Source organism: Cavia porcellus, unplaced genomic scaffold (genome assembly GCF_034190915.1).
Source record: "Cavia porcellus strain 051 isolate PalLab524CR breed Dunkin Hartley unplaced genomic scaffold, mCavPor4.1 scaffold_14, whole genome shotgun sequence".
NCBI classification, from domain to species: domain Eukaryota; kingdom Metazoa; phylum Chordata; class Mammalia; order Rodentia; family Caviidae; genus Cavia; species Cavia porcellus.
The window spans coordinates 3,818,919-3,837,362 of NW_026947497.1; the positions used below are offsets into that span (position 1 = coordinate 3,818,919).

The 18,444-nt window shown below is 48.6% G+C and overlaps 1 protein-coding gene across 1 annotated transcript; it reads right to left on the reverse strand.

Moving 5' to 3' along the window:
• Nucleotides 1-425: 425 nt before the first annotated feature.
• Nucleotides 426-17,756, reverse strand: Bdh2 (3-hydroxybutyrate dehydrogenase 2). The gene is made up of 10 exons (XM_003468061.5): nucleotides 17,603-17,756; nucleotides 16,022-16,099; nucleotides 14,784-14,862; nucleotides 12,499-12,595; nucleotides 11,239-11,347; nucleotides 10,328-10,388; nucleotides 9,333-9,446; nucleotides 3,197-3,255; nucleotides 2,606-2,698; nucleotides 426-699 (listed from the first exon to the last, which is right to left on the reverse strand). The coding sequence occupies exons 2-10, from the start codon at nucleotides 16,091-16,093 to the stop codon at nucleotides 646-648; spliced, it is 738 nt and encodes a 245-aa protein (XP_003468109.2). The 5' UTR covers nucleotides 16,094-16,099; nucleotides 17,603-17,756; the 3' UTR covers nucleotides 426-645.
• Between the last annotated feature and the right edge of the window lie 688 nt (nucleotides 17,757-18,444).

Consider the following 18,444-nt stretch of genomic DNA (forward strand, 5'->3'; position numbering starts at 1 on the left):
GTAGTTGGGAACTAGAAGAAAACAAATTAATATTTTCCTTTTTTCATAATCTCATTTTAATTCCATATGCTGTCATAGACTGTTTCCACCCCAAATTTGCGTGTTGAGACCCTCACCTCCTGCGTGGTGGCCTTAGGATGTGGGACCTAGGGGAAGGTCATGAAGCCAGAGGCAGGGCCCTCCTGATCAGGTCCAATGTCCTCACTGACATGCGAGCGCTTCTGTCACTTCTCTTGCTGCAGGAGCCACAGGGGGTGACCGTCGCACACCCGGAATCTCACCACACGTGGACTCGCCTGGAGTGATCCTGGGTTCCCAGCCTCCAGACTGTCTTAAGCCATGCAGCTCTTTGCAATTTTTACAGCAGCCTGAACTAAGAAGTCAGATGCTTATGGATTGAAGTTTACTTTTAAAAACAACTCTGCAACAATTTTAATATTTTTTATTTGATTTACTTAGCATGAGTTCTGGACAGATTCCAAAGAAATGAATGTATTTATAAAGACTCAGATTCTGAGCAGTCACTAAGAGGGCTTGTTTCCAATGGTGTCATTTGCAGGAGCGAGAATGTTGTGGGTTTTCTTTATAACCAGGTGCACGGTGGCTAGAAGGAAGAGCCTGCCTTCCAGAAGTGGTGCCCTGCGGTCACAGGCTCCAGCCTCCGTCGATGACCATCGAGTGGCCAGTCACGTAGGCTGACTGCAGGGAAGGGCACAAGGAGACACAGTCAACCAGGTGGGAACCAAGCTGTGTGGCTCAGTCAGACTATGACTGGGATAGCCAGGCCACTGACTGTCATCCTAACAGGAAACCGCACTTAGACACTGAATTTGAGAGAATCCAAATTAAAGTTTGGAGGCCTTGTGATCTGAAGACAAATGGCCTCTGGCTGGTAGCTGGACACATGGCATATTGTAAACAGGCTCAGTTAGATTGCAGGTTTCAGAATCATAAAACTAGAGTGGGGATCTACAGCCATTCCCCAAACCAGGATAAAGTGTACTCCAAAATAGCACATTTTCACTTTCAGCTGAGTTTTAGGCCACTGTTCAACTCTTCATATCAATCACAAAACAACCATGTCCATGACCAAGTGCGTTTTAAAAACAGTGTGTAGTTAATTGATCAATATATGCAGGTCAATGCAGGAGCCACAGTGCATGGAGTGTGCTTTAAAATTTTACATAGCAATCATTCAGACCATCTCTGAAATAGTATTCTACACTAGGCTCAGACATCCAAATCTATCTAAAACTGCAGGATCATAAAAATAATCACTTGTTTATGCTCACAAAATGTTTCATTTTGCAAAGAACTAAAGGTGAAGCAATCCTTGCCGAAGAGAAGAAATATTTTAACTTAAAATGGATGATAAAGTCTCTAGTCTGAATTCTTAGCTTTAATTTGATCTTGAGTTTGAAACAATTGAAGGAGCAGAAGGAAAGATGTTACCAGACACTGCAAGAATCCAATGTATGACAACTGACCATATAAATTAGATAAACTAGGGATCGTCAGCATCTTACCAAAGAAATAACCCTAACTTCTCCAACTTCTTTAAAAAACCAAGCTCCCGGTATTTACATGAACACCTCTGGCCCCTCTAAGAAGCCACAAGTCCTTCTGTTGCCTATCTCAAGCCACACCTTTGCAGTTGGTTGGCAGTCGGAGGTCTACAGCTCACTGCCAGTACAAGTGGCTCTTCTGTGACTCAGAGCAAACACACAGGCTTGTGATTTACGTAGCAACCACCCCAGCCATTAACAACTGCTGCTCGAGGTTCTGAGTGGTGTAACTGCAGTCACTAAAACCTTCCCACTCTGGGATCTGTCGCATCTCCTGCCACGGTGTGTGCACTAAGTGCCAGAAAGAGGATTGGGACCTGCCCTTCACTGTGAAGGTATGGAAGGCGGGCTCTGGGGAGATAGATAGGGGGCCAGGCCTCCCCGCCCTCACTTCTCTCTCCCCATGACATGTCCTCCATTTAATTAATATTAAGTGACAGAAACCAGAAGAGGGTTTAACCTCGTAAAGTGGTTTTTGCTTTCTCAGTGTGTGTCCTCCAAAATCTACAAAGGCCATTATGGAGGAATCTGGTTCCTTGTCAGAGGCAGAGTGGAAGAGGTACAGTTAGTAATTTCCATATATGATGACAAACCAACAGAGGAAAAAATAGCCAGTGAGATCCTCCCGGCACATCACCAGGAAAACCACAACACTCACAGCGGTCTGCATGCTGAGCTCTGTGGAAGCTGTGTCACCCTTGAACCGTCCGTCTACCTGAAGCTCACACGGTCCATGGGAGTCCACTGTTTCACTACCATTTAGTCAGGATTTTGCATTTGTAATCTTGAATGCAACAGCCTTTCAAAAATCTAATGTTTCAACTTTTTTTTAACCCTTCCTTGCATTTGCTGTAAGGTGTTGAGATGTTGAGATGTCACCTCAGCCAGTGAGGAAGAGTCAGTGGCTCAGATCAACGTGCTCTTTCTCTGAAGCCTCCCTTGTATCTCGGTGGCTTAGCGCACCCCCTGCCATGGACTCTACAGTGGCATCATGCTGACTGAGGCCCCAGGACGGGAACTCCAGGTGGGAAAGCGCTCACCTCGTCAGAAGCCAGGTACACACAGAGCAGGGCCACTTCTTCCGCCGTTGCAAATCTCCCCGTTTTCTGTCTCTTCAGGAAATCCTTCAGGGCCTGTGGCAGAGACCGTTGCACACATTTGGGACAGGAATGCACGTCTGTGTTCCCCGTCCCACTCTCCAGGGGCTGGCTTGGCACGGACTCCACAGAGGGGCCTCTGGGCTGCTGCCTTGATGAGGCCCAGCCAGGGCTGCGGGGACTCTGCCACCCAAGCTCAGCATCTGTCATGTCCCCAAGCCATAGGTACTGTGACAGATCAGAGAGGTGATGCAAAGGGAGAAAGATTAAAAAACAAGGTCAAACCACACACAGCATGAAGTTCTCCACCTTAACCACTGCTGGTGTGTAGTTCAGTAGTGCTCAGCACAGCCGCACTGTCCTGCCACTGTCAACACGCCTGACCCAGGACTGTGTAAAGCTCTACACCCACGAGGCACTGCCTTTCCCTCCCTTCCTGGCCCCTGGCAATCACCATTCTACTTCCTGCCCTCCAGGTAAGAAGAGAACATTTTTTAACCAAAAGCTTAAAAATATTTGAAATGCTCACTATACCTCCTGAGGATCTTCTCTGGCTTGTATTCTTTCGTGTAGGGATGGGGTATCCACTGTTCCTAAACAAAGGGGGGCATTTAGTTTGGTTACTTATTAAATCAAGACATAACTGGTAGCTAAACTTTAAACTTCCTTTCTATAGGACACAGCGATCAGTGAAAGCCTGCTGACTGGAAAGGACAGTTTCACCTCTGCTTGCCCACCTCCTACACAAGGGATCAACTCAGGACCTTGTGTTTGCCAGGCAGATGCTGTGCCACAAGCTGTATCCCCAGCCTCTTCCTCCACTGGCTCAATAACTGCTTTAACAGCATGACTACAATGATTAAAAACAGACTACGATTCTTTGTGACCCTGAGACAGCGGCAAAGGGCCCGATGCTCCTCAGGAAATACTTTTTATTTTTCCTTCTGCCGCTGCCCAAATACCTTCCAGCTGGCCACAGCCACAGGAGCTGCTCTGAGCTGCTCCTGAAGGTGTCTGTTTCAGCCCAGCAGGCTTTGGGCATGGACGCAGCCCAGAGGGCTTACCCATCGCCCCTCAGGATGCTGATGCCCTCTGCAGTGCCCTTGGCCAGGTCTTTCAGGAGCCCTGCCCTGTGCCCAGACAGGAAGTTGGGCGATGCACGCACGAGCTCCCCTTCTCCCCGTGTCGGCAGCGTCTCCATGTCGTGGTGTGTCAGGCCACGGGACGTTTAGTCGCTTGCTTCCCTTTATGCTGTAGTGTAGCCCTTATAACGCCTCCTCTGCACGGCAAATTTTTGCCTGTTCTTGATTTCTATCTTGAGCAGAGAATGCTGGGATGGTACATTCAGAGCTGGTGACATCAGAAGCTCCTGGTGCTTACCAACTAGTAGTCAGGGCCACTGAAAGGGGCGAGAAGCCCGAGAATAACAGGCTGCAGTGGCAAATTGCCAGACAGTGCCTCCATGGCACCACCAGATTCCTCCAACGGTCAGCGGCTGCTTACCCTGCACAGCGGGACGGGCTGCTGACACTGCGGGTTAACAGCCGCTGCACTCACAGAGCCCACAGCTGTGAACAGTAAGAGTATACCTGGCCAATTTTTGCATTTTATGAAGGAAAAGGACCCTCTACTGGTTGGCGATGTCTCGGGAGCCCATACTGGGATTCTTCCCTTTAAAGTTCCCTGAAGGGGCAGCCAGACAACGGTGGTGGTCAGCAGCAAGGGAAAAGCATCTGTGACAGCCAGCCACGACATTATTCCATCACACATGCGGCCAAGATGATGTTAGCTGGTGACATCCCTAGGTGGGTGGGGTCCCTGAGGGGCACACATTTTAGTCACACTGCATTACATAACTTATGGGGATTTTTTTTTTGGTTTTATTTATTTATTTTGGTCTTTTTTTATTACTTTATTTATTAATATTAAGAAGAAAAGGTAAAACAAATTTTCACAACAAAATAATGAAAAAGTAACAACTGTCAATAAATTACACAACATTATCTTTAGTCACTCAAGTACAAAATATGGGCATAAAAATTACTTCAATCAATATTAGCACAACCTTTCCTATTCAGTGAACTAAGTGACACTAATGGTATAACTAACTTGCACTTTTTTTCTTTTCCCTTCTATCCTTTCTCTTTTCCCCTATCTTAGTTTCTTCTTTATATTGAACAGTTTCCTCCCATTTCACAGTGACTATTGTATATTTTGAACTTTATGGTTTCACATGTCACTGTGGTGTGATGTTTTTCAATCATTCTGGGAAGATACACAGAAGGGGAATACCTGGGTTGGATGGGACCTCTAATCCTAATTTTTTGAGGAATCTCCACACTGATTTCCACAGTGTTTGTACTAGTCTACTCTCTAACCAACAATTGTAAAGGGTTTCTTTTTCCCTACAGATCCAGGAGCATTTTTTATTGGTTGAAATATTTTTTTAAAAAAATTAAATGATTTTTTAATGAATAAGGGAGAGGATGAGATAAAAGGGGGCATAACAACATAACAATACAGGTTAAAGCATAACACTTTCAGCAACCTAGTGCTTCACCACCAAATACCCGACTTAATAGTAGTTACCATAGAGTCATTTTCTTTGAAATATTTGAATATAACTTCATATTCTACAGCATCAAATATATCAAGACTGTGTAACACCATTCAAGTGGATGAAAGCATTGTAGAGTATTTAGAACCAGCTAACAGAAAAAAAATGATCAATGGTTTCAATATTATCTCTTTGCCTATAGCAATTTTGTTTATACTACCACATATGATAAAGTCCAGCAAGTTACAACATAATAAAATCAATGAAGACAGAAGAACCATCGTTTGGTACGGCTTTAAGACAAGATGTTATTAAATCAGCACTAGCTGTTATTATGTCTTATTTTCTTCAAAGTGGCTGTTCATTGCATCACCAGCCATGATATCAAACAGCCCAGAATAAAGCCATTCCAAGTAATGAGTGAGAATTTTATAAGGCTTTAAGGCCATATAATGGGGAATCATGATTATCACGTACTTCTATATATTTGATTCATTTCCTATACTAGGGAAACTATTTGGAGTTCACAGATGCGAGTTTTATTTAGTTCACTTATGAGTATGATTTCAAGCTGCGCCCATTTATTGATAAATACCTCAATGTGATCCTTCTTTATAGCTGAGTAGTACTCCATTATGTAGAAGTACCACAGCTTTTTTTTTTTTTTTTGTCTTTTTCATTTTTATTGGTACCAGGGATCGAACTCACGACCGCCTGCTTGCAAGGCAGGTGCTTATGCCGCTGAGCTAAACCTCCAGCCCCTGTACCACAGCTTTTTTATCCATTCCTCGGTTGATGGACATTTGGGTTGTTTCCATGATCTAGCAATTACAAATTGCGCTGCTATAAACATAGGTGCACATATATCACTTTGGTATGATGCTTTCAGTTTTTCTGGGAAGATGCCTAGTAGTGGAATAGTGGGAACAAATGGGACTTCCAATCCCAGCTTTTTGAGAAATCTCCAGACTGACCTCCACAAAGGTTGTACCAATCTACACTCCCACCAACAGTGTAGGAGAGTTCCTTTTTCCCCACAGCCTCTCCAGCATTTGTTGTTGTTGGTTTTCTTGATCCTGGCCATTCTTTCAGGAGTGAGATGGTATCTCAGTGTGGTTTTAATTTGCATTTCCCTAATAACCAATGATGATGAACATTTTTTCGTGTATTTATTTGCCATTTGTATTTCTTACCTCTGAAAAGTGTGTATTCATCTCAGATGCCCATTTTTGGACTGGGTCTTTAAATTTTGGGGGTCTGATTTTTTTTAATTCTTTATATATTTTAGACAAAAGTCCTTTGTCTGAGGGGGAGTTCACTAAGATCTTTTCCCAGTTTGTGGGTTTTCTTTTCACTATGCTGGAGATTTTTTTTTACTTACAAAAACTTACTAATAAGAGGTAGTCCCAATTATTGATTCTGGGAAGTATTTCCCGTGCAATTTGAGTCCTGTTCATGAATTCTCTACCTACCCCTATGTCTTCAAGGTTTCTACCTAACTTGTCTTCTAATAGATTTAGTGTTTCTGTTTTAATATTCAGATCTTTAATCCATTTAGATTTTAATTTAGTACATGGTGATAGGCTTGGGTCAAGTTTTAGTTTTCGGCAAATGTAGAGCCAGTTTTTCGAACACCATTTATTAAAAAGACTGTTGTTCTTCCAGTGAACCTGCTTGGCTCCTTTATCGAAGATAAGGTGGTTGAGTGTGTTTGTAGTTGTGGTTGTATCTTCTAATCTATTCCATTGATCCTCTGCTCTGTTTTGATTCCAGTACCATGTTGATTTTACTACTGTTGCTTTGTAGTATAACTTCAAGTCAGGGATTGTGATGCCTCCTGCCTTGCTTTTGTTGTTTAGAATTGCCTTTGATATTCTAGGTCTCTTCTGGTTCCAGATGGACCTTAGGAGTGATTTCCCTAGATCTATAAGGTATGTTGATGGTATTTTTATTGGGATTGCATTGAATCTGTATAACAGTTTTGGGAGAATGGCCATTTTCACAATGTTTATTCTTCCTATCCATGAACATGGGATGTCTTTCCATTTTCGGAGATCATCTTCAATTTCTTCCTTCAGTGTATTTTGGTCTTTTTGAGATAGGGTCTTGCCTATGCAGTTTGGGCTGGCCTTGAACTCACTTTGTAGCCCAGGCTGGTATCAAACTTGTAACAATCCTCCTGCTTCAGCCTCCCAGGTGCTGGGATTACAGTACACCTGGCTCGATGTTTTAAGGATCTTAAGGATTTTAGTAGGTATCATCTGAACAAATCCTCAACAACCCTGAGACTGATAAAACCACATAAACCCTTTGCTGGTTCAAGATCCAGCTTGATGCAGTAATCTCAGAATCATTCTTGGTCATCCGGTTTACTGTGGGACTCACTGGGAACAATTCCAGAGCAGCTGCAGTCCCTGGGAATTTAGGTGACTCTATACTTTCCCCATCACTTTGCCTCTTTCATTGGTTTCAAATTCCAGTTTTTAATCATGGCTTTAAGTTTCAAATAAAAAGCAGAGTTTAAAATTATTTTTTATTAAGATAGGAAAGTCAGTATGACAGTAAGGATCTGAAGTTGTACTTGGTTCACATGTTCTGCAGCAGGTCCTGCAGACCTGTTCGTTGCTCATGACCTGGAATTCTCTGGAAGCGACTGCTTATTCAGACACAGCCTCCCTCGGCAGAGCCTTGGGATCTCTCTGAGGTGGCAACGCATGCATTCACACGTGCACCCTCAGCTCCTCCTCCAGGCCATGCTCCTGAGGACCCCTTGCAGTTGGGATCCAGTTTCCTAAGAACATTTTCTGCCTTCACCTTCCTGCAGGAATAGAGGTTGCCTTCTGTCCCACTCCCAGTATTTTCCTCTCTTCCCTTGTCAGCTACCTCCTTGGAATCCAAAATTTCATCAAGAGAGTGCACTTTAAGCGTGTAGGACACTCTCAGCACCCACACTGCGTTGGGCGCCTCCAGTGGCCGACAGGAGGAGCATCACCTCCTGCTTACAGCTGCCAAGAACCAAGGGCTCTACCCGGACAGCTGCCCTGTCACCATGGACCATGGTGTCACGGTGGACATCTGGGCCACATCCACCCACATTGTCCCAGATGCACTGTCCCACCTCAGGGCTGTTCTGCAGCTGGCACCATGAATCATAGCTAGTTCCTTGTTCCAGAGCTTGAGAACATCTTTTCCAGTCTCACGGAAAAGCCAGCTGTTCAAACAACCACATTTTCCATGTAATTCTGCCACTTATTCCACTGGGTAACTGACACCAAGAATAGCAAGACGCCAGCCACACCAGTGTGCAGGGAAGCTCATGGTGCCAATGCCCACGCCCTCCCCACGCCCTGGCTGCCCTGCCAGTTGGGAAGGCCTCGCAGGTGACATTCCTTTCAAACTTCCAAAACCAGCCAGGAACTCGGGGAAACCCCAATTCTGGCTACGTGCTATTTCTCTTCAGAGGACAGTAGGGTCCTCCTGTCAGGTAACCAGTACTCGTTGAGGATTGGTGGAACCAGGCGAAAGGATGTGTTCATCTGACTACACACCCTCAGGTGCTAAGACAGTGAGTCACCACAGATAACAGGGAAAGAAAAACTCCGCTACTTTCCTTCATGTGAGGGCTTGGCAGCTCCTAATAAAGAGATGGAGAGCAAACATGCTTGGCTCTGAGGGCCGTGATCTGCTGCACTGCTCAGCTCTGTCTCTGTAGCACACACAGCAGTCATACGCCCGCAGAGGTGGCACGTGCCCCATACAGTGCCCTTCCCTTAGGCACTGGGCAGACGTGGCCGGCCACAGTGTGCACACACAGACCCTTTCCATAGCATAAAGAAACTGAATGCGACCTTTTTGATGACCTGCCGCCTGGGGCTCGGCACCTCGGCAGGGCCTTTGTGCTGTAAGGCTCTGCTAGCTTTCTTCCTGCTGTCTGAGCAGGGTCCCCTTTCCTCCTTCCCTTCATCTTGAGCTGTCCCACAGGCTTGGGTAGATTAAACTCTTCCCCCTGTGGCTCATGCCACCCTCAATGGCTCCTGGGTTCATCCTGTGGGGACCCACCCTCTCCTGAACCCCAACGATGGAACACAACCCCACTGCTGTGGACGGTCTCACCTGGACACACGCAGTTGCACCTGATGCCCTGCTGGATGAAGTCTGCAGCCACTGACTTGGTGAGGCCGATCACCGCCGCCTTGGAGGCGCTGTACACACAGCGGTTCACCACACCTGGGTAGAGGGAGGGGACAGGACACGGTCCCATTGTGGAGTCCCCAGGGTCACTCGAGTGTTTCTTCTGGTACGCAGACTGCTCTCAGGATCTCCCTTACTAGGTCCACATCCAGGTGAACAGTGTCAGCACTGCACGGCTGAGTGAGCTTCGGTACTGACGCACACACGGGTCCCCTGAACTGCAGGGTCCACTCCCCCCACCAGACAGGAGCTCCCTTAGGGAGATCCCGGGAAAAAATAAGGGTGAACAAGCAACAAAGCAAAACAAAACCATGAAATGAAATGAAAACAAAGCCAAACCAGAACACCATCTCACGGCTCCCTGCTGTCTCTGCCCCCTTCAGATGGAGCAGAGTCACCTCCACAGCGATTTCCTCATGCCGGGCCGGGCTGTCAGGTCCTTTGTGTGGTTCCCTTCCCCCAGACTTCCCTCTCAGGGCCCAGATGAACTCTGAGAAGGCTTTGCAATCCTGCCCGAGACTGTGCTCATTCGGGGCTCCTGTGTGCCCCACTGTGCAGCCTCACCCCTTCTGGACCACTAATTACCTCCAGCCAGGGCATCAGTATGTGTGTGCTGCATCCTTGTGGGTTAATTAAATGGTAAGGGTTCCCTTCCCAGCTCTGTTCATATCCATCAGGAGGAATAAAAAGAAAGCCAAGAGACAGAATTTTGCTTAATTTCATGATTGCCTTGCCTCTACAGCAAGAGGACTGATGGTTACGGAACTAACACCAATTGTCCAAAAACTAGTTTTGAAATTGTAGATGGGTTTTATGATCCAGGTTGTGTTTACTCTTAAAGCACAGCTCACAGTGGCTGTGTGTGCGTGTGTGTGTACACGCAGGTGTATGTCTGTCTCAGAGGAGGTAGTTCCCACCTTTGATGCTGGAGGCCACTGAGGACATGTTGATAATGTTGCCAGACTTCTGAGCGAGCATCTGAAAACAAACACGACAAAGGACGTCCACTCGCCAGCGCCTTCTTAACACGCCCTCTTCCGAGCCCTCCCAGGTACTGTGCTCTGTGATCATCTGTCACCCTGTTGTCTTGTCCCGTTGGCGGCTAACACTGAGCAGTTTCACGTTGAATGCACCCTGCCCTCTGCCCCATTGTGGGGTGCTGACGGCATGCAGTATGCATCCTCGCCAGCCTTGTGATATGGTGTCACCATCTGGCTGTGGGACCAGGACACCAGGACGACCGGAAGGAATCCTGAGCTAACTGAAACACTGCTGTGAGGTCCCAATGCCAGGAAACTATTAGTGCATTGCACACATATTTATTGAGCATGTGCAAGGCATCGCGTGAGATCCACCAGATTCAAAGCTTCACAGCTCCTGGTCACCTAAGCCACCTAAGCATGGGAGGGTAAAACCTCCCTCCCATGGTTCACAGGGGCTTGGTTCTAGCCCGAAGCAGGGCTAATTCTGGGTTCCCCCAGAGAGAGGCTGGGGACAGCAGACCTGAAGGCCTGTACCCAGATACTGGGTTCAGAGGGCTTCACATTTTGGTTCTAACTGCATACTCATTGCGAGACCTTGGGCAGGTTCCCTACCTCTCCAAGTCATCTGTGTATCAGAGGATGTAATAAAGTAGGACTGCTCCTTACTGACCCCGTTAGGAAATATTCCTTCCAACCATGAGTTGGAGGTTAAGTGAGCTGTCACTAAAGGCCATGAATGCAGGCCAGCCATGCCGTCAGCTGCCAACACTTCCAGCACACACAGGTGCCTTCTGAGTGCCCAGGCGGAGACACTTGTGTGTTTACCATCATGGTGACCACCTCACCTTGGGCAGGAATGCCTTGGTCATCAGGAACATGCTGCGCACGTTGAGGTTCATCGAGAAGTCCCAGTCCGTCTCCTCGCAGTCCAGGATGGTTCCGTGGTGGACGAAACTGGCAGGTGATTAAATAGGGGGAGAAACTGCCATCAAGGGTGGGACACGGCTTGTGGCAGAGCACTTGCCTGGCACACTTGAGGCCCTCTGGGCACAACCTCCAACACTGCACCATCAAAGACAACACCAAGGAACTTCGAAAACAGCAACGAAACCCTCCCGAGAAAGATTCTCAGCCCACCTGCTGGACGTCTGTACTGTCCATTATTGACCAAGCCAGTGTCTCCTCCCTCAGCGAGATTTTGAACAATGCAGAGGGTGCACCACTGTGTGTTAGTACAAATCCCAGCAATGTTAGCTAAAACATCCTTCTTCTAGAGAGAGAGGCAAGGGTTTGGGGTCACCTAATGTGAGAAGCACTGTACCAGGTGCACTGGACATGCAAATGAAAACAGGACATAAATGAGAGGCCATGCATTCTTCTTTTTCTAGTTCAAGAGCAACAATACCTCCTTTTGGCATGGAGTGGAGCACAAAGCAGGAGCAGCAGCCCCCCAGCATCTCAGAGTTTCTGAGCAGCATTGCCAGGGTCACTTCTAACATGGTGGGTGCACAAGGTGGAACAGAACAAAGCCTGTCAGCAGTGCACACCTGTCACTGCTGGTTGGCGCCTCTGCACCCAGATTATGTAACGAACCCTGATCTCCACTTTCTGCAGGACTTCCAGTCCTCTGGCTGCTTCTATGTCCCCGCTCCACCTGCTTAGATGTCACACACACTCCACTGGGAATCAAACCCAGGGCCTGTGCTTGCCAGACAGCCACTGTGCCGCTGAGCTACCCCCCTCCTGGCCCCCCAGTCCTGGCTGTGGTTTTCACCATGTCCCTGGGCAGGTTCCTACATGAGGACAAGCAGAGCACCTGGAAAGTGGGTAATCAGAAACCTCTGCTTCCCGTGAGTGTCCATGTGCAGCCACATGGGCACGGCTTCGCCTGGGACCTGCTCTGGCTGCCCTGGGCCAAGCTTGGCGGCCTCTGCAGCTGTCCTGTGGGCTGAACTGTGTGAGGAAAACCTGCCCTAGATCCTGCCGGATTTCCCAAGGAATAGATCACAGTCCTCGGTGCATGACTTGGCTGTGCTATCAAATGATATTGATAAAAGTAACACGAAGGTTCTGATAGGAAAGTGAAATCAAGAGGCATAAATTACCCAGCCACATTACAGAGAACATCGACTCTTTCCACTTCCCTGGCGAACTGATCGATCTGCTTCTTCTTTGTCACATCCAGGACGCGGGTTTGAATACCTGCAGGGCAACAACAGGCTCTGCTACCCTCAGCTCAGGAAGGCTTCGTCTCGGCTGAGAGCTGTGGCTCAGTCCGCTGGGAGAACTGTCGATCACTACCGCGTTAGCCGTTATGTCTACTAAGACGTAAAGCCTTGTTAAAATGTAAAGATCTTACAGTCTCATCTTTTTTCCGGTCCTGGGGATTGAAGCTAGGACCTTTATACTGAGTGACATCTCTAGCGCTCTTGCCTTTCTGCTTTTATTTTGAGACAGGGTCTTGCTTGTTTATATATGATGGACTCAAATTTGGACTCCTCCTGCCTCAGCCTCACAGACTGTTGTGATTACTGGTTTGTCCACCACACCCAGCACTAAAATTCCACCTTGACAACTGCAATAACATACCTGTTTCTTCTCCTGCTTCTCTGTTGCAAAGTTGAGTTATGAGGGTCTTTCAAAGAGTAAGTTCACAGGGAGATACGACCAGCCATACCAGCTGGTTCTCTGCGGGAGCCTGGTGTGGGTGCTGTGTCCTGAGTCCTGCGGGAGTGGGGGATCAAGGGAGGGTACTGGCTGTGAAGCACAAGCTGGTTCTATGCATAAACTTTGCTTTTTGCTTTTTATGTCATTTATTTTTTTAGGAAAAATTCTCGGTCAACTTAAAGGCTGGCTGCAAGGGACCCAGCATCAGGTCTAGAAAGGCATCACATCCTCTAGCACAAGCAGCACTTAGTTAGGTCTTTTAAAAATGTAGAGGGCTGGGTGTGGTGACAGGAGGTGTAACCCGAGCATTCTGGGAGGCTGAGGCAGGAGGACCGCAAGATTGAGCAAGGCCTGGGCCACTTAATAAAACCAGGGATGCAGCTCAGAATGAGGGCCCCAGGTTCAAGCCCTAATACTGCAAATAAAATTAATACATATGGTTTACTTCAGGATTATCTTGGATATAGAAAGAAAAGACAAATAAAGCAAACAAGGCTGGAATTTGGATTTGGGAGGACTTCTCTGCGCTGCTCTGCTCGGGGCTGTGTGACTGTCCACCCCGCTGCCTTCTGGACTGTCCTATGCTCCCCAGTCTACCTCTCAGGGGTCCCTGCAGGATGCGGGCAGGGCCAGGCTGCCTCTGGGGAAGCTGCTTTCATATCTGGTTAGCAGCACCGGAGCAGAGAGCTGGGACCACAGTGCGCATGGGTCTGGACATTCCTGTGACACAGCCGCAATTCTGGTCGGGGTTCGATCTTGCAGGCCTATGATGGGTCGGTTCTGAAGACCCAGGCTCAGCACAGCGCTGCAGGAGACACCATGAACTGCGCACTCGCAATCAGCGAGGATTCCTGTCACGCACAGTCACGCACACACAGGGAAACACAGAGACACTCACGGCCACGCACATACACACAGACAGATTCAGTGACACACTGGACTCCATGCAGTGTGAAACTCCGGTGGTGGCGATGGTTTGCGCTGTACTGCATGGCGTGTGTCACGCGTGACACTGGGCTGGGGAGGGCCCCCGCACAGGGCTCACCTGGCCTGGGAAGGCCCCAGGACCAGAAACAAAAACAAACAGGAAGAGAAAAACAGCATCTGCTTCCCAGGCCAGAGGCCCTGGCTTTACTTCCCAGTACACAAAAATACTGCACACACCTTGAGTACACAGCATTTTTATTAACTGTGCCTCCATAACTCAGCAAAAAGAAAATTAATGATTGAAGCTCATATAAAGTGGAAATACTGTTACAAAAGGTAAAATATTCCGTTAATAATTTTTAGTAGTGACACGTGGAGGTGATATTTTAAGAGTATTAGGTCACACAGATATGTTACTAAAGCTAATTTCCCCGTCTCTTTTTGCTTTTGAAGGTGCCTACTAGAATATCGGCAAACACTGGCAGGCGCATGGCACACTGCTATCTCAGGAGGAAGGGACACAGTGGAAAGTTGTTAGGACAGTCAACATGCAACTCATTTACACATGCAACTTTGTAGCCAGCAAGTAGATCTCTGAAGGTACTGGACAAACAAAACCTGTGAAGTCTGCCCTCCCAGCCATATGAGGGCGCAGCCTGTCAGTCGCTTCCCAGAAGAGACTGAGGTCAAAGGAGACTGTGATGTCCACTGCCGGCCGGAGCCTCTCTCCGCGCTGAGGGCGCGGCCCTGTGGGGGTGCCTGTAGACCTCGCCTCTTACTGTGCGGCCGTGCTTACCCGGGTACGCTTCCAGCTCCTGGAGTTTGGCCTCGTTGATATCCGTGGCTATGACTTTGGCGCCTTCTTTTGCAAAAGCCTGAGGACAAGGAGCACAAACACATTCTTTGTTTTCCAGGGTGAAAGTGCCCTCGCCCAGGCAAATCACTGGTCTTTCTTCTTTTGGCTTATTTTCATTGGTGTTATAAAATGGGTGGAATCTCAAACTATCCAGCCTCACTACCTATCCATTCATCAAAACAATGTAGCATGTATGCTAGTCATTTGACTTGGTCCTCAAACAAGGCAGTGTTTTTTACCAAAAAAAAAAAAAAAATCTACTATTTTTAACATTTCCCAAATACTGCTATTCTATTACCACAGCCTACATAGCATTGCTGAGCAGGTAACTAAACTCCAAATAAAGAGAAGTAGCGAAGTGTTGTGGTGCATGTCTATAATCCCAGTTTCTCAGGAGGACAAGAGGCAGGAGGTTTGCAAATTCCACGCAGCTTGACAGCAAGATCCTGTCTCAAAATGCAAAAGAAAAGAAAAGGGCTGGGGGTGTAGCTCGGGGGACAGAGCGCTTACTTAGCATGTGCAACGTCCTGGCTTCAACCTGCAGGACTGGAAACGAAATGAATAGAAAGAACAGGGGCTGGGGATTTAGCTCAGCGGCATAAGCACCTGCTTTGCAAGCAGGCGGTCGTGAGTTCGATCCCCAGTACCGATAAAAATTAAAAAAAAAAAAAAAAAGAAAGAACAGAGGAGAGATAGGAGAGGGAAAGGGTGGTTTTCTCCCCGTCCCGGGACAGCAGGTTCCACCTCCCATTCTGCAGTAGAGCACGCAGCTCAGCGGGGATGAGCAGGGGAGGACAAAGGTTGCCTGATGTTTGTGACTCTGGAGCCCTGATTCTGAAACAGTGACCTCGGAAGGCTGTGAACCCATGGGCCCCTACGGTGCTGTTACGGTGCAGAGAAACGCATTTCTTGGCGTCTGCAGTGGTTACCAGTGGGTCCCCTCATACGGGAGAGGTCCCCATTCCTTCCTCTAGGCCAGCAGTAACTCTAGACAACAGAAGTCCAAAAACTAATTCAGAAAAGACTGCGGTGCCATTCACACTCAGGAAACAATGGTACTTCACCAGCCTGCAGCCCCGGCTTCCTGCCCCAGCACTGGAAAAGCGGGGCAGAGTGAAATAGCCCCAGTGTTGGCACACAGGGCTCAGTCCTTCAAAGCCGGGAAAGACGCCACTCACCAGGGCTGCTGCTCGGCCGATGCCCTGGGCGGCCGCGGTCAGGACGATGACTTTGCCGTCGAGTCTGCCCATGGGAACCTACGGGTCAAGGAGAAGGTATGCACTGGTGGCTGTCGCTTCCATGAGGCCTCCTGCGTGGTCTGTGTCTAGACCACTGCTCCTCTGGCGCCTGGTGTACATCTCAAGCTGCAGCCCAGCCACAGGGGCGAGGGTGCCCAGGGGGACAGAGATCGTGGGGTCCCCACCCAGCGCTGCCAGCAGTGCCTGAGTTCCTTCTTAGGACTTGAGCTCCCTCTGCATGTCAGACTTTTGTTTGTTTCATCAAACACATGTGCTTTCTGGGTCCCTTGTGCAGAGTCCATGTTTGGCCTCAGAGATTCATGAACAAAAGAGCCTGGAATGAGGTCAGGCCTGGTGTCTCCACTCCATAGATGAGGAAGTGCCACCTGGAAGCCCACCAGGTCCACTCAACAGCACAGGCACAGCAGGACCTTAGCTTCCTGAACCCTCTGCTACAATCACTCCTCGGATGGAGGTCACCAGGCAAGGTATGAAAGGGCAGGCTGAGCAGCTGCCAGGGAATCTGGGCGCCTGAGCTGTGGGGCAGGAGCCATGGTGGGGGGTCACATGACCTTCCCCAGGCTCCTGCTCTGACCTCATCCCAAACCACAAAGTGGCTGGTCTGGCCTAACACATCTAAAGCCCAGGCGATGCAAAGGCAGGAGCAAAGGCCAGTCTTTCAAAGAGGCCTTCTTTTCTGCTCAAGAACAAAGTCCTCAGGAGTGTCCACTCAGATTTCATGGGCCTGATCCACATGCTTGGTCACCTATGGCACAGGAGGTCTGCAGGGTGGGGAAGAGGTCTCTTTGCCCTTAGGAGTGAGCAGGAGCAAAGTGAGCTGCACCGTGGGCTGCGGAGATGGCCAGAGAGGGTGCACAGCAGCTTCAGAGGCTGCCGGAGGGCTCAGGCGGCCAGGCCTTCTCTCAGCCACCCAGATTTCCTGCTGGGATGCATAGAAAGGAAGACCTCAGGCAGGCCCTTTAGGAAGGGGAGGCGTCCGGACCCTCGCCTCTCACGGAGGGGCCAGCGGTTTGGGAAGAAATCTTGGGTGTTGGAGCTGCATTCAGTGAGCAGTGTACTGAGGACACAGCCGGCCTGCGCTGTCACAGCTGGGCAGCAACCTGGGACTAAAGTGACTTCCTTGGGAAAACAATGTGAAGGTCTTCAGAAACGGTATGGGATCAGCACCTCTCAACAGCTCCTGGGTGAAAACCGAGAACATGGGCTGCTAACTGCTAACTCCTGGGACAAAAAGTGTCATTATCTGTTAGCAGCTGACACACAGAGAACATTTTAAAGAACTCATAAGCCTCAAAGTACAATGCTCATGACCTGCAGATATTATAAAACTTCTCCCTTGGCTACTCTGACACTGGAGCGAGAGCTTGGAACTGGATAAGGCTTGTTTACAACTTGTCCTGCTCTGCCAAGATTAAACCAGAAGGGCATGGAGCACAGCAGCCCTGTAAATCAAACCTCCCCCTGATCTGGAGCTCACCCTGAAACCTTGGGAAATCTTACCTTGGAGGAGGTGGACGAGTCCTCTGGGCGCAAACTAGAAATAAAGTGGGAATCTTTGTGCTGAGCAAGTCAGGCAGTTGGCAATGCACACTGGGATTTGTAGTCCAGGATCCAAGTCTACATTACCGGTAGCGTGGTTCTTTAGCTTGTGAAAAAGAATCTTATTAGACGTTTGCTTTATGTGTGCGAACTGCCACCTGGTGGTAGAAACTGGAACCTCACTCCAAGGAGAAGGAAAGCTTGGGAAAAAAGTTTGCAGCTTGCTGCTCTCTTGATGTGCAAACCTCTTCTTCCTTTGTGCCTGCCAAGTGCTGCTCTGGGTGGTCAGGATTGGCTGGGGAAGGGAAGGAATCCAGGCCACTGAAGATTCAGACCCTCATGAGCCCTGAGCCTAGGCTGGCTGGGGTTCCACTGTGGCTCAGTCGCGGTGACTGTGTGTTCCAGTTCCAGCCCAGGTTGCTGGCAGGCTGCTGCATGCAGCTGGTCTGCACTGGGGAGGTGAAGCTGCAGGCCAGCTAGGAAGAGCATGCGGGGTGACAGCAAGAGCATGGAGCAAGGTCCCACCAGGTCCGGGTCTGGGGAGCCGTAGGGCGAAGCTGGCCACCCGCACTTCCTGTGCCAGGTGATGGGAATGGGGCAGTTTCAATGCTGCTACCTTGGGTTTTTTCAAGTTTATTTTGTTTACTTTTTATCAGCTCATGTTTGCAGGATATAACGATGGCATTCCTATTGGGAGATGCTGCACGGACATCACACACCTTAACTGTCCCCTCCCTGCCCTCCATTGCTTCCTTCCTCAGCACCCACACAACTCCTCACACCCCCATGTGGCTCATTTGTGG